At 46.6% G+C, this 15243-nt stretch overlaps 1 protein-coding gene across 6 annotated transcripts in view; it reads left to right on the top strand.

The window, feature by feature from the left end:
* LOC147097341 (secretory carrier-associated membrane protein 5-like) overlaps positions 1-14704 on the top strand; it is a 66822-nt gene extending 52118 nt beyond the window's left edge. For all 6 annotated transcript variants that reach the window (XM_085972231.1, XM_085972235.1, XM_085972229.1 and 3 more), the window contains exon 7: positions 11057-14704. In XM_085972231.1, the coding sequence (XP_085828357.1) occupies positions 11057-11254 (198 nt within the window). In that variant the 3' untranslated portion in view covers positions 11255-14704. The remainder of the gene's footprint in view (positions 1-11056) is intronic.
* Positions 14705-15243: the final 539 nt, after the last annotated feature.

Genomic DNA, 15243 nt, shown 5'->3' with positions numbered 1-15243 from the left:
AATATTCCCTCTAATTTTTTGGGGGGCTGCGCAGCCCTTAAAAAATTCCGCACACACCTCGGTTTTTTCCATTTAAGAGTTGGTTGCGCCGGAGCGCTGCGTGGCTTAAAGGGAATATTGATTGGAACCCTTACAAGGCCAGCGATCGCACCCCAACAGCATCCTATGCAGCAAACCTTGGACCTCCTTCTCTGTATCGCTCGGGACCATGTTCCATGTATTTACCCACTGAACTATTAGGATCGTTCCATGGTCCATATTTTTTGTGCATCCAAGTTATTTTTCTGCCTCTCACTAGAGAATAGGCGACAGAATGGGAAGAGAAATGTGAATGGGGAATTACGGGTGCACGGGCCACGCTGGACAGGAGGGTTTTTTTTTTGTCGGAAGTCATTATCATTACACAGTTGGAGTATAGTGGGGGGGGTGGGGAGTGTTGTAGGCTGGAGGATGTTCGAGGTGGGGGGCGGGGTGAGTAGGGGGCCATGAAGGGATTTAAATATGAGGATGAGAATTTAAAATTTGAGGCGTTGGGGTGGGGCGGGGGGAACCAGAAGCCACTGGCGGTCAGCGAGGACGGGGGTGGTGGTTAACGGAGCATGGTGTAGGATAGGCTATGGGCAGCAGAGTTTTGAAACATAGAAGATAGGAGCCAGGAGTAGGCCATTCGGCCCCTCGAGCCTGCTCCGCCATTCAATGAGATCATGGCTGATCATCCAAACTCAGTACCCTGTCCCTGCCTTCTCTCCATATCCCTTGATCCCTTTAGCCTTAAGAAATATATCTAACTCCTTCTTGAATATATTTAATGAATTGGCCTCAACTGCCTTTTGTGGTAGAGAATTCCACAGGTTCACCACTCTCTGGGTGAAGAAATTCCTCCTCATCTCAGTCCTAAATGACTTACCCCTTATCCTTAGACTGTGACCCCTGGTTCTGGACTCCCCCGCCATCGGGAACATCCTTACTGCATCTAGTCTGTCTAGTCCTGTCAGAATTTTATAAGTTTCAATGAGATCCCCTCTCATTCTTCTAAACTCCAGCGAGTATAAGCCCAATCGACCCAATCTCTCCTCATACGTCATTCCTGCCATCCCAGGTATCAGCCTGGTGAATCTTCGCTGCACTCCCTCCATGGCAAGAACAAGCTGAAAAAGTGGGTGGCTTATGGGAGGCCGATCAGGAGAGCATTGGAATAATCACGCCTGGAGAGGACAAAGGAAGGGACGAGGATTTCAGTGGTAGATGGGGTAAGGTAAGAAGGTTGAACATCTGCACACTTGGTTGATGGCTTCGTAGCTAGGGAAATGGCAGGAAAGTGGTGTAGATTGAAGTGCGGCGTCCTTTTTACTGTGTTTGTTTAAACAGCAAGCACTGAATTTTGTGAGGGAACTGGGTTGGAAAAAAGTGAATGTGACAGTATGAGGAAGCTGGATTAACGTACAAAGCTGAAATGATGATCACTGAAACATGCAGAATTACTGACTGTATCTAGGGATGTTAATTCAGCTCCCTTGCACTGTCTACCTTTGTAACTCTTCCAGACCAAATCAGCAGTCATTGTTGCAGACAAAAGTATTCACATAAAGACAGGGCTAAAAGATATTCAAGCTAATTGTTCTGTTCATTTAATAGTTTTTTTGTATCATCTTTCTCAACGGTGATGTGCCTCAATAATTCCGAGACTCGAAGGTAGCAGAACAAAACAAGGCTTTTATTAACTTAGAACGAAACACGTAAGCGAGAGAGATGTCGTCCTTCTGGAGACTGGGGCTAGACTGAAAGCTAGCTTACAAACGGGGCCAGGTATGGGCGGAGCCCTACACACAGCACATTCCAGTATACAATACAATGAGGTCTGGGGGAAGGGAAATGACACTGAAACCGATCTCAGTCACAGGCAGTGATGAATGGAAATATTTCATCACATTCACCCCTTCTATAGATTTAGTCTGTTCGGGGGTTTGATCGTCCTCTGCGACCGACGTGGCTGTTGCGGTGTCGGCTGGGTGTCCCCGGTAGCCTCCTGGGTCTCTGCCGGGGGTGCCGCCAGGGTTGTTGAAGGGGTAGTTGGTGGGGGTGCCGTTGGTCGGTGTTCTTCCGGGGGTGATGAAAGAGTAGTGGGTGGGTAAGAGTTGCTGTGATCGTCGTTGCCGCTATTGCCGTGGTTGTTGTCGATGCCGGCTGGGGCGACGTCTTTTATGGACACGGTGTCCTCCCTTCCGTCGGCGTGCCGGACATATGCGTATTGGGGGTTGGCGTGGAGTAGGTGTACTGGCTCCACGAGAGGGTCCGTCTTGTGGCCCCTCACATGCCTTCGCACGAGTACCGGACCTGGGGTGGAGAGCCATGACGGCATGGATACGCCTGAGGTGGATTTCCGGGGAAAGACAAACATTCGTTCATGAGGTGTGGTATTAGTGGCCGTACACAATAGCGACCGTATCGAATGGAGCACATCCGAGAGGACTTCCTGCCAGCGGGAGATAGGGAGGCCCTTGGTCCTTAGAGCTAGAGTGACTGCTTTCCATACTGTCCCGTTCTCTCGCTCCACTTGGCCGTTACCCCGGGGGTTGTAGCTGGTGGTACGGCTCGTGGCGATCCCCCTGGACAGCATGTACTGGCGTAGCTCTTCACTCATGAAGGACGCCCCCCTATCCGTATGGATGTAGCTCGGCATACCGAACAGGCAGAACAGGCTGTTGAGGCATTTAATGACCGTGGCGCTGGTCATGTCTGGGCAGGGGAAGGCGAATGGGAACCGGGAGTATTCGTCCACAATGTTCAGGAAGTAAACATTGCGGTCGACGGACGGGAGGGGGCCCTTGAAATCTAAGCTGAGCCGCTCAAAGGGCCGTGTAGCTTTGATTAAGTGGGCTCTATCTGGGCGGTAGAACCGAGGCTTGCACTCAGCGCAAGTGCGGCAGTTCCTGGTCAGGGACCGAACTTCCTCAATCGAATAGGGTAAGTTACGGGACTTTATGAAGTGGAACAGCCGCGTGACCCCTGGGTGGCAGAGGTCGTTGTGGAGGGTCTGTAGCCGATCCCCGGTGGCGCTGGCACACATCCCTCGTGAGAGGGCGTCAGGGGATTCGTTAAGGGCCCCTGGCCGGTAAATGATGTCGTACTCGAAGGTGGAGAGCTCGATCCGCCACCTAAGAATCTTATCATTTTTAATCTTCCCCCTCTGTTTATTATTGAACATAAACGCTACCGACCGCTGGTCGGTAAGTAGGGTGAAGCGTTTGCCGGCTAGGTAGTGGCGCCAGTGGCGCACTGCCTCCACGATGGCTTGGGCCTCCTTTTCCACGGAGGAGTGTCTGATCTCGGGCCCTTGGAGGGTCCTCGAGAAGAAAGCTACGGGCCGCCCCGCCTGGTTGAGGGTGGCCGCCAAGGCGAAGTCAGACGCATCACTTTCCACTTGAAATGGAGTGTTCTCGTCCACTGCCTGTAGCGTGGCCCGCTCAATATCCTGCTTAATGCTTTTGAAGGCGGCGTGGGCCTCAGCAGAGAGCGGGAAAGAGGATGCTTTCAAGAGGGGGCGGGCTTTGTCGGAGTAGTTGGGGACCCATTGGGAATAATAAGAAAATAACCCCAGGCACCTTTTCAGGGCTTTGGGAGTGTTGGGCAGGGGCAGCTCCCGTAGGGGGCGCAATCGGTCGGGGTCTGGTCCGATTTCCCCATTCTCCACCACGCTGCCTAGTATGCAGAGGCGCGTGGTGTTGTAAACGCACTTGTCCTCGTTGTAGGTGAGGTTGAGTTTTTGTGCGGTTTTCAGGAACCTCTCGAGGTTCGAGTCGTGATCCTGCTGGTTGTGACCGCAGATGGTGACGTTGTCGAGGTAGGGGAAGGTTGCCTGCAAGTGGTGGTCATCGACCATGCGGTCCATCTCCCTCTGGAAGACCGAGACCCCATTCGTCACCCCAAAGGGGACTCTGAGGAATTGGTAGAGGCGTCCGTTCGCCTCGAAGGCGGTGTACGGGCGGTCCTCTGGTCTGATAGGGAGCTGGTGGTACGCTGACTTGAGGTCGATGGTGGAGAACACCCGGTATTGGGCGATTTGGTTCACCATTTCTGATATGCGGGGTAGCGGGTAGGCGTCTAGTAGGGTGTACCTGTTGATCGTTTGACTATAGTCGATCACCATCCGTTTCTTCTCGCTACCCCTTACCACTACCACTTGGGCGCGCCACGGGCTGTTGCTGCGTTCAATAATGCGCTCTTTCAGGAGCCTGTCTACCTCGGTCGTGATAAACCGCCTGTCCTCCCAGCTGTACCTGCTGCTTTTGGTCGCTATTGGCCGGCAGTTAGGGGTAAGGTTCGCGAATAGCGAAGGCGGCTTTACCTTCAGGGTAGCCAGACCGCACACTGTGAGGGGCGGCTGGGACCCACCGTACTTGAGCGTGATGCTTTGGTGGTTGCACTGGAAATCCAGGCCCAAGATCACGCTCGCACATAGGTTCTTCATGATTAATACTTTAAAATTATCATATACAGTTCCGTTAACGCACAATTGTACCGTGCAGTAACCCAGAATGGTCGATGTCTGGGTTTTGTCAGCCATAGAGATGGTACCCTGAGTAGGGACCACCTTTAGGGAGAGTTGTTGTGCCAGTTCTGGGTGGATAAAGCTCTCCGTGCTTCCACTGTCAATTAAGCATTTAACCCGGCACCCGTTTACCTCGATGTCCACCATTGATCTGGATAGCGGGTGCGGCCTGGTCTGGTCCACTGTGACCGATGCCACTGTAGGGCCCTGATCGATACAAGATGGCGTCCACGCTGTCTGCTCACAAGATGGCGGACCCCACGAGGTTGGGCAAGATGGCGTCCAAGATGGCCGCTCCCACGGCGCACACGCGGCGGTGGCGGGTTTTCCGGCGGTTGGTTTTCCGGCGGGGTTCCCTCTGCACACCTTCCCGAAGTGCCCCTTCTTACCGCACTTAAAGCAGGTGGTGCCTTTCGCCGGGCACAGGTTTCTGGTGTGCTTTGGCTGCCCGCAGAAGTAGCAGTTGGGTCCCTGACGCGTCGCGGCTGTCGTAGGGCTTCTGGGGGGAGAGCGGGGCCCAGCCGGTGTCGGGCTGTCGGGCGGGGAAGATGCCTTCCAAGATGGCGGCGCCCTCGGTGCACACGTGGCGGCGTGGACGGCGCGGGCTGAAGAGTAGGCGTCCGAGTTTCTCTGGGCCACATCCAGGGATCGCGCGGTGTCCGCAGCCTGTTTCAGGTCCAACCCCGTTTTTTCCAGCAGTCTTTGCCGGATGTAAGTGGAGCTGAGGCCTGTGATGAAGGCATCGCGAACAAGCTCGTCAGTGTACACTGCGGCTTTTACATCTCGGCACTTGCAGTCTTTGCCAAGCATTTTCAGGGTGCTTAGGAACTCCTCCACCGATTCCCCAGTTCGCTGTGCGCGGGTGGCGAGCAGGTGCCTAGCATACACCTCATTCGTAGGCTGCTGGTAATGCGCCTTTAAGATGTCGCAGGCGGCCAGGTGCGTCTCGGCGTCTTGGATGAGGGGGTAAACCCGGTGGCTTACCCAATTCCGCAGAATTCCGAGTCTCATCCTTGCAGCGTCTTTGACGGCTGCGGAATTGTCCAGGAAGAATTCCATACACTCAAACCAGTGTCCGAAGCGTGCTGATGCGTCCGGAGCATGTTGATCCAAATCCAAACGTTCGGGTTTCAGGAGTTGATCCATAGTGTTGAAAATAAGTTAATAAAATTGATGTGCCTCAATAATTCCGAGACTCGAAGGTAGCAGAACAAAACAAGGCTTTTATTAACTTAGAACGAAACACGTAAGCGAGAGAGATGTCGTCCTTCTGGAGACTGGGGCTAGACTGAAAGCTAGCTTACAAACGGGGCCAGGTATGGGCGGAGCCCTACACACAGCACATTCCAGTATACAATACAGCACATTCCAGTACACAATACAATGAGGTCTGGGGGAAGGGAAATGACACTGAAACCGATCTCAGTCACAGGCAGTGATGAATGGAAATATTTCATCACAAACGGTCTAACTGCTGTTCCCATAAGTACACCTTTATCGCCTGATCAGAAAAGGCATCTGCTCTTGCCAAGATGCATTCCAAGACTTTCAGCCATAAACTAGGCTGGGGGGGAGGGGGAGCCGTGGGAGCTGCTCAATCGAGTTTGGTCTGCATTGTTATGTCATGCTGATCCGATATCAGCTTCTTGAGCCATCTGAAGAACACACTTATTTTCAAGATAGAGCTGGTAATCTCTTGGTCGATCATTCATCACTGGAGACAACCATACGCATGAGCTGCTTAATCACATTCAGCTGGCTTCTGTTAATGGTGACAATTGGTGCGTATATTGTTTGGACTTGTTCAGGAGGTTAATGCATAACCTCAGTTTTCTCGCGTTTTTGAAATAATTGTCCCCCTCTGTTTTCCGCGGGTTTCAAAATGTACACTTCTATTGGGAAGCTCGATGTTTTCTTTCCCATTTCAAATCAAATAGTATCTCCTGCAATTTACAGATTTAATTTAGGAGTCTGCGATGATAACTCAAATGTTGAAATTCCCATTAATCTAGAAGTTTGATCTCCACACCCACAAAGGGGAAATGTGCAGTCTATTGAGATTCTAAAACGCCTTGCTTGTGCCTAGGAACTGGATCCGTTCATTAATTGAATCGGTGTTATTTATAATGGAATAAACCAGCGCCCCTTGATCAAAGAAAACATCTGCTAATTAAATCCATGAGTCAACCTGATCTGAGATAAAGCAGCCCATTTGAACATTAAAGCCGAGAACTGAAGAAGTGCTGTCGACTGCACACGCTGATATAAAGCAGAGGGCCCCCTTAATCTCAACGGCATCGGTGAGCTGCATTTTTGTTGGTCCTGCGGGGGCTGCATGTGCCTCGCCACTTGCCTCGACACAGAGCTGGGTTCCATAACCTTGTCGTCATCAGGCATTGGGTTTTCCAGTCTCTAGTGGGCTTTGATTTGAGGTAGCAGCAGGAATGAAGGTAAATAGGAGAGTGTGCGGTGCATGGCAGTCTTCCAGAACCCTAATTTAAATGCAACAGTGTCCAGGGAAAATGACCAATTCAGACTTTTGACACATGCTTGTTTTAACTGATAGGGTGTTTGTGTTTTTGTACTTCGTGAAAAGAAAAAAAGCAGCTTCATTTTGTCAGACTTTTTGCACTCCGAAGCTGTTCAGTGTGCGTTTGATTAATGACAGTATTAGAATAATTGTACACTGCAGAACTCCTAATGAGTGCAGCTGCCACTTTTTTTTGATTCAGTTAAGATACCATTAGTGAACATTGCCAATGTAAACAAATGTGTCCTGTAATTAATTTTCAATGTACAGTCCACATACTGTAAAGTTGCATGTTCGGAGTTCTGTCTGGCTTTTTGACACCACAATTATGGTGCTGTTTTCCAGCAGTTAATGAGCCACGGTGTGTTTGATATAAATGGTTCCTTGTTCGCTGTGCTAACTCTCTTGGGATGCTAATGTGTCCAGCTCAATTGAAGTTTACAGCATCGAGGTAAAAGTCTTCATAGTAGTCGAGCATACGGATGCAATGGGTTAATGTGTGTTGAGTCGTCTGCCTACGTTTAGATCTACTCATTTTACCAATTTCACTTGTCAAGATTGTTGGCCTTCAAGGAGCCTTATTCAGCTTGGAGGCCTGTTGGATTGAGAGTGGGGAATAATGACTGCAATACAGAGGTCAAAAGTAACTCCCATGAACTTAGCTGTTTCTGTCGAGGCATGTTTTGGATTTGTTGAAAGATTATAGGATTATATGTTTGAATGTATCTGGACCGGAAGTGACCATCTTCCTCCCCTCTTTCTCCCCCCCCCCCCCCACATAAGCACAAGAAATAACAAGTCCCAGCTCTTATTCAAAATCGTGCCATGGGATCTTTTACGTCCACCTGAGAGAGCAGACGGGGCCTCGGTTTAACGTCCCATTTGAAAGACGGCACCTTCGACAGTGCAGCACTCCCTCAGTACTGCACTGGAGTGTCAGCCTAGATTTTTGTGCTCAAGTCTCATGGTGTGGGATTTGAACCCACAACCTTCTGACTCGGGGGAGAGTGCTACGGCTGACACTGAGGATGGCTTGCTTATCTGTAGTTACAACAACATGTACCTATGGTATTGTGTTACTGTGCACAAATAGAGTAGGCTAAGATGGCCAGTATCAGTCTCCATATTTCTTTAGTCTTGGGTTGCTTGGCTTGATTTTTTTTTTTAATTCCCTGAATACTTTGTAAAGAGTTGATGTTAATTAAATTATTTGTATTTTGCTGCAGTAGGTTATCATCAGTAAAAGTAACCTGGTTAACCACAGGCTGAGCGCTGGTTAAAATAGAGGCATCAGTTTGGACAGTAAACTGGGTTTTGGTCATATCACACACCTGCATTTAGCGGGAATGAGTTCCTTGTTTCTCCAATCTACATAATCCATAGCAAAACCTCGTGCAAATATTAGTCGTGCTTTTGCAAGCTACAGTGTTATTTCTTAGACTGTCGGCAGGTCCAGAGAAATGTTTGCCCCCCTGTGAAGTTGAAATAAATATGCATTAAAATTATCCAAATGTTGGCAGTATATTTATTGCAAACACATTTTCAAAATAATGGAACATTTGCAGTATATAGTTCTGACTACTGTATCTATCTTCCTTTTCCTTAATTTTGTTTTCCTGTTATTCCTCTTTCCAGTTTTTATTGTTTTAACTTTAACGCTACTCATTTCTTTCTAATCTAACTTAATTTGTTATTCGTAGACTCGTAAAAGAATGAATTCTAAATTCCTTTTCTTTTCCTCCTGGCTCCTGCGTTCCATTTTGGAGGTGAGGGCACCTTTTTTAAAAGGACTCTGACGCCTCGATTTCAAAATCTGCATCTTTGTTTTCAAATCCCTCCATGGCCTCGCCCCCTCCCTATCTCTGTAATCTCCTGCAGCCCCACAACCGCCGCCCCCCCCCCCCCCCACCCAACTCCGAGATATCTGCGCTCGTCTAATTCTGCCTTCTTGAGCACCCCTGATTATAATCGCTCAACCATTGGTGGCCGTGCCGTCTGTTGACTCGGCCCTAAGCTCTGGAATTCCCTCCCTAAACGTGTCAGCCGTGGCTCAGTGGGTAGCACGCTCGCCTCTGAGTCAGAAGGTTGAGGGTTCAAGTCCCACTCCAGGGATTTGAGCACATAAAGCTAGACCGACACTCCCAGTGAAGTGCTGAGGGAGTGCTGCACTGTCGGAGGTGCTGTCTTTCAGATGAGATGTTAAAAGAGGCCACGTCTGCTCTCTCAGGTGAACATAAAAATCTCGCGGAACTATTTCAAAGAAGAGCAGGGGAGTTCTCCCCGGTGTCCTGGCCAATATTTATCCCTCAATCAACACCACTAAAAACAGATTATCTGGTCATTATCACATTGCTGTTTGTGGGAGCTTGCTGTGTGCAAATTGGCTGCCGCGTTTCCTACATTACAACAGTGACTACACTTCAAAAGTACTTCATTGACTGTAAAGCGCTTTGAGACGTCCGGTGGTCGTGAAAGGTGCTATATAAATGCAAATCTTTTTTTCTAAACCTCTCCTCCTTTAAGATGCTCCTTAAAACATCTTCTCTTCTTAGGCAGTCCCTCGGAACCGAGGATGACTTGCTTCCACATTAAAAATGAGTTCTCAGGTAACTGAGTCCAATGCGGGACCTACAGTCTGTCACAGGTGGGACAGACGGTGGTTGAAGGGGCGGGTGGGTGGGGTGCTTGAGTTGCTGTGCGCTCCTTGCACTGCCTGCGCTTGGCTTCCGCTTGCTCCCGGCGAAGAGACTCCAGGTGTTCGGCGCCATCCCGGATGCCTCTCCTCCACTCTGTGCGGTCTTGGGCCAGGGATTCCCAGGTGTCGGTGGAGATGTTACACTTTTTCAAGGAGGCTTTGAGGGTGTCCTTGAAGCGTTTCCTCTGCCCACCTGGGGCTCTCTTGCTGTGCCGATGCTCCGAGTAGAGCGCTTGTTTTGGGAGTCTCGTATCGGGCATGCGGACAATGTGACCCGTCCATCGGAGCTGATCGAGCGTGGCCAAAGCTTTGATGCTGGGGATGTTGGCCTGAGCGAGAACACTGACGTTGGTGCGCCTATCCTGCCAATGGATTTGCCGGATCTTGTGGAGGCAGCGTTGGTGGTACCTCTCCAGTGCTTTGAGGTGCCTGCTGTACATGGTCCATGTCTCTTTGACGAAGCTTTTGGTCACTTGCCCTAATTTCTCCTTGCGTGGCTCGGTGTCAACTTTTTTGCCTTACAATACTCCTGTGAAGCGCATTGGGATGTTTTACTACGTTTAAAGGCGCTATATAAATACAAGTTGTTGTTGACTGAAAACCAAAGGTTTTTTTTTTCAGCCTCTGATTCTCAGTCAATGAAAGCCCTTTTTAAAAACAACCGAAAATCAGCACCATTGTGCCGTAGACATGCTTCAAGTCCGTCTTTGAGTGGCAATGTATCGAAGCCAGAAGCTCTGCTGCCAGACGAATAGACTCCTTAGCCGCAGTAAACCGATCGCAGTAAATGAATGCAGTACGAGCTATTCATTTTCGTCGCAAATTTCTCTCCCATTCCCCAGCATTATTTCTGCCGTTCACTATATTATTGTGGGGGAATCCAAAACTAGGAGTCATAAATAGAGGATAGTCACTAAATAAATTCAATAAGGAATTCAGGAGAAACTTCTTTACCCAGAGAGTGGTGAGAATGTGGAACTCGCTGCCACAAGGAGTAGTTGAGGCGAATAGCAGAGATGCATTTAAGGGGAAGCTGGATAAGTACATGAGGGCGAAAGGAATAGAAGAATATGCAGATAGGGTTGATGAAGTGAGGTGGGAGGAGGCTCGTGTGGAGCATAAACAGCAGCCTAGACCTTTTGGGCCGAATGGCCTGTTTCTGTGCTATAAATTCTATTAAATTTTGCATCTGTTTTTTCTGAAGTACTTGCTGCAATCTTTCTCATTTTAAAAAAAAAATTAAAAAAAATGAATGTTCATGATTTATCATTTCTAATCCCAGGTTCACAACTATTACCGCGGCAGTGGAGGAAGCATGAGCAAGGCTCAAGAAGAATGGACCACAGGCGCGTGGAAGAACCCGCACGTGCAGCAAGCAGCCCAGCAAGCCGCTGTAGGCGCAGTGCAGGGAACCACGCAAAGCCCGCAGTACACCGAGTATTCGGACACTCCCAACTACGCATACAACAACCAGATGTAAGCCCCCCCCCCCCACCCTGCATTAACACACCTCGCCAGTTTACAGAGTCTCTCCTGGTTTCAGGATCAGTTAGGAAATGCAAAAATGTGGGGGGGGTTTTCCCCGTTACGTATCATTCAGAGATTTAAGAGCTCTGTGCTCTGGAAAAAAAAAACGGCTAATATTTGTGGTGTACACTAGAAACCAAAACCGTGGTTGCTGTAGAACAATGTGCAAATACCTTTTTAAAAGATGTGATGTTATTGATAATTGAAAGTGTTTGTGGTATAGGTCACTTCCAAGAAAAATCACACGCGCGCGCACATACACACAAAAAGTAATATCTGGTAGTCTAATAACAGTGACGCCAGACCATAACACTAGGAATAATCAGGTCTTTTCTGGATGGGTGCCGAAGAATTCGCTGCCCGTATGACACTCCCAGTATTGATGATGTTAGTTGTGATGTATTTTAGAGCAGCGTTGTGGTTACCCCCAAGACTCTTCTGTGAAATGCTTATTTGTATTATCCAGAGTATGGCGATAATGTAATGGCACTAAATAACAAATGGCCCCCGAATAGTTTGACAAGGTCCATTTATCATAACTTGTAACTGGACAGTGATCCACCACGTATCTGCAAGGACCGTGACTCCTAAAGGGAAGTACGTGTGAGTCTGTCCTGAGCGCACCATGGATCATAAACTAGGTTCTGAACACTTCACATACATGCTCCTTACACTCCACCCTAATTAGACCCTTCAATGGGCAAGCTTCTAAACTTTCCAAATGAATTTCTCACACCGATTATTGTAGACTAGAGTTCTACAGAATGGTTTAATTTCAAATTATATGTGGAATAAACAACAACATTTGTAACCACCCTATTTTGATGGTTCAAATACTCCCAAAGTACTTATTGAGCCAGCCCAGACAACACATAGGAAAATTAAGCTTGATATGCTTATGCTCCAGATTGTTTTCCTATCCTGTGCACTTGCTAAAGTGAGATTTAATTTGGAGAGTTTTTATATAAGAAATAGTTTTGCTTGTTTAATGGATTTCAATTATTTATGTGCTGTTCATATGTGAAACGTCTGGATTTTTAATTTGTGTTCTTGCATTTTGCTTCAGTTGCAAACATGATCATATATGTTTTTTTTTAAAAAAAAAAACACTGTCTTCATTAAACTTCTCAGGAATTTGGTTTGAGTCTGAATGAACCACATCTTTGCAATTTAGGCAGGCTTTGCTTTGCATATGTGGACTTTGAGGGCTGGAACAGGTTGTGTTCTTAGTTTGTTTCACTTTAACCATTATTTTTATATACTCTAGCTTATAGCACACTGAAGTGTCTGCGCACTTTATGTCCGGAAAGTGTCGAAGCTTTTGATTCCCAAAGGAAAAGTGAGAACAGCAGCACACAACACAGTAGAGAAATGTCAGTAAATATACTGATAATGTTGCTGCTTCCTTTCCCTATCGTTTAATATTGGCCTTTCTTCTATCCCATTCCTAGGCTTTTATCTCCACGTAGCTCCTTCAGATAGGGTCTAAGAGAGAGAGCACCCTGGAGAACTACTGATATAGTGAGCAAAAGATGGCTCTGGGGCAAATACACATTAAACACAGGGCTGTTAGACTTGGGACTTGAGTATACAACTACAAGCAATAAATATAGTTTTTCTTGCATCTCCATTGCTGCAGTCTGCATGTTTAGGGGGGGGGGGAATCAATTTAGTTTCCAATTGAGGCTTCAATTTAATTTCAAAATCTGTCTCCGACATGTATAGAAATTAATTTTGGTATCCACGATTCATCCCTGATGATACACGATCAGCATTGAAGTCTGTCAAGCCATTAAGAAATGCAGTAGCACTCGCCAGTATATGAGGCCGAAACATGGTGGGCAGGTTCAGCAGCACTAAACTTAACGTGAGGAGCAAGGAAACATATGGAATTTGAGATACTTGCACATGGAAAAAAAATATTTGACTTGGAATCAATTCAAGAAAGCACCCATTCCTGCTTATTTACAGACTTATACAAATTTCCAAAATTAATCTTGATCAGTATTGTGAAGAGATTTCTTATTTGCTAAGCTGCCGTGATGTTCAAATCAAAAACGGTTCATTCGTATTTGGGAAGAGGCATAAAGTGAATTAATTTTCTATAATGTTAAATATAATCTGAGATTAGAAAGGAACCAAGTTTAAAATTATTGTGTGAATTCGAATCGAGCGTATGAGGTGTACATAAGAGTATTTAAGCTGTTTATTCAAGCTGTAACTGTGGTGATAGTGCGGGCTTAGTGCAAGTCGTGTAAATGGTCTGTAGGTGCATGTGTTCTAGTTGGTTTGTCTCTGCTATTTTGGGTTACACACGTACTTTTGAGGTCGCTGTGACTTCCTGCTTTTACCTGGGAACTACGGGAATATGTGGTTCAAAAACTCGAAGCAGTATCTGGATTGTACATAACTTGTCAACGTGCATCTTTTTAAAAAGTGGATTTACTTGAAAACAACATCCCCTCTGCTCTGGCCACTGTATCTTTCTTACTTTCTAAATCCGACATTTGGGAAATTGTTTATCCTAAAGCCACTATTGTTTTTTTTTAAATGCATGATAGAATTTGGCATTCCTGATGCTGGAATAATGTTCAAATTTATATTTTGCAGATACTAGCACTTAGAAAATGTTCTGCCTGTATAAAAGTGAGAATTCTGACCTGAAAATTTGCAGCACTTTGAGTGTAACTACGTTTAAGTAAAAGATAGATGCTGTCTCCATTGCATTATAGGAATGAGTAATGGTTAAATAAATGTTGCACACTTGTGGTTTACAAAGCATCTGCACATTACAAATTATGCAGCCCACTGTATGTTTCTCAGTAAGATTGTTTTTGGAGTTGTTTCATCAGCTTGAAAATTTGCTGTAAATAGTTGAAGTGATTTGTAAGATATTCTTGTTTGTGAAAATTACAATAGACTTCAGTGGTGGTCACTTTATTTAACATTGTTCAAACTGCTGCTTGATTATATGCAGAAATCCTTGCCATAAATTCCTAATATTGACAGCCCTCTTTTTAATGTCCTTCAGAATTAGTTCAAGTACTTCATTCCACCCTAGGCACAAAACAATGTGCTGTGTAGTAATCAAAAATGAATGCACTTTTTCTCATTGTTATCCCTTAACTACAGGGGGATTACATTGTGTTCTGTCATGTTACAGAATCTTAAAATGCCCATATATAACTATGTAAAGTACTTGCTTGGATAAGATGTTTGCGTCTGTATGAAGCCATTTATCTACCACTAGGACCAAGTGACTATTGCCTGCACCTCAATATCCTGCAAGTGAGCACGGGGTATTGGCTTAACTCAGTAGAGAAAAGCTGTTATTTTTCTGTTTTATCTTCAAATAATTGGATTTGCCACATGAATTTATAATCGCACATTAATGAGAATTGATTTTCAGTATTTAAAATAACTTAGCCATAGTGATGACGGAGGGGATTTGGCATGGCCTGCTGATGGTAACTACTTGTCGCCATAACTGAAGGATGCCTGGAGCCAAAAATCTTTTCATTCCGCACCATTTAAAGGTGCCTGATTGCAGACACACTGGGGTAAAATTTCTCAAGTCTCTGCCGACACGCAGATAGCTCACCTGTTCCCGGCGGGGTATCAGAAAATCGCTAGCACATTAGCTGCATTTATTCCCCATCACAGAATTCAGTGGATGGATAAGCAGGGAGCTGCAATTTTCCGATAAACACGAGTGGTGGGCGAGGTACCCCACTGCTGGCCCAGACTCTCAAGATTCAGCCAAACCACTGTGCTGATAACCTTATTTATTTTCGATTCTTGCGCGCCAATGTATGTTGGAATATACGAAAGCAAAATACTGCGGGTGCTGGAAATCTGAAATAAAAACAAAATGCTGGAAATACTCAGCAGGTCAGACAGCATCTGTGGAGAGAGAAACAGAGTTAACGGCTCAGGTCGATG

The sequence above is a fragment of the Somniosus microcephalus genome, chromosome 32 (assembly GCF_052327205.1).
Source record: "Somniosus microcephalus isolate GS21.2 chromosome 32, FLI_Smic_1.0, whole genome shotgun sequence".
NCBI classification, from domain to species: Eukaryota; Metazoa; Chordata; class Chondrichthyes; order Squaliformes; family Somniosidae; genus Somniosus; species Somniosus microcephalus.
Note: the sequence above shows the minus strand (reverse complement) of the source record. Positions and strands in the feature narration are given on the sequence as shown.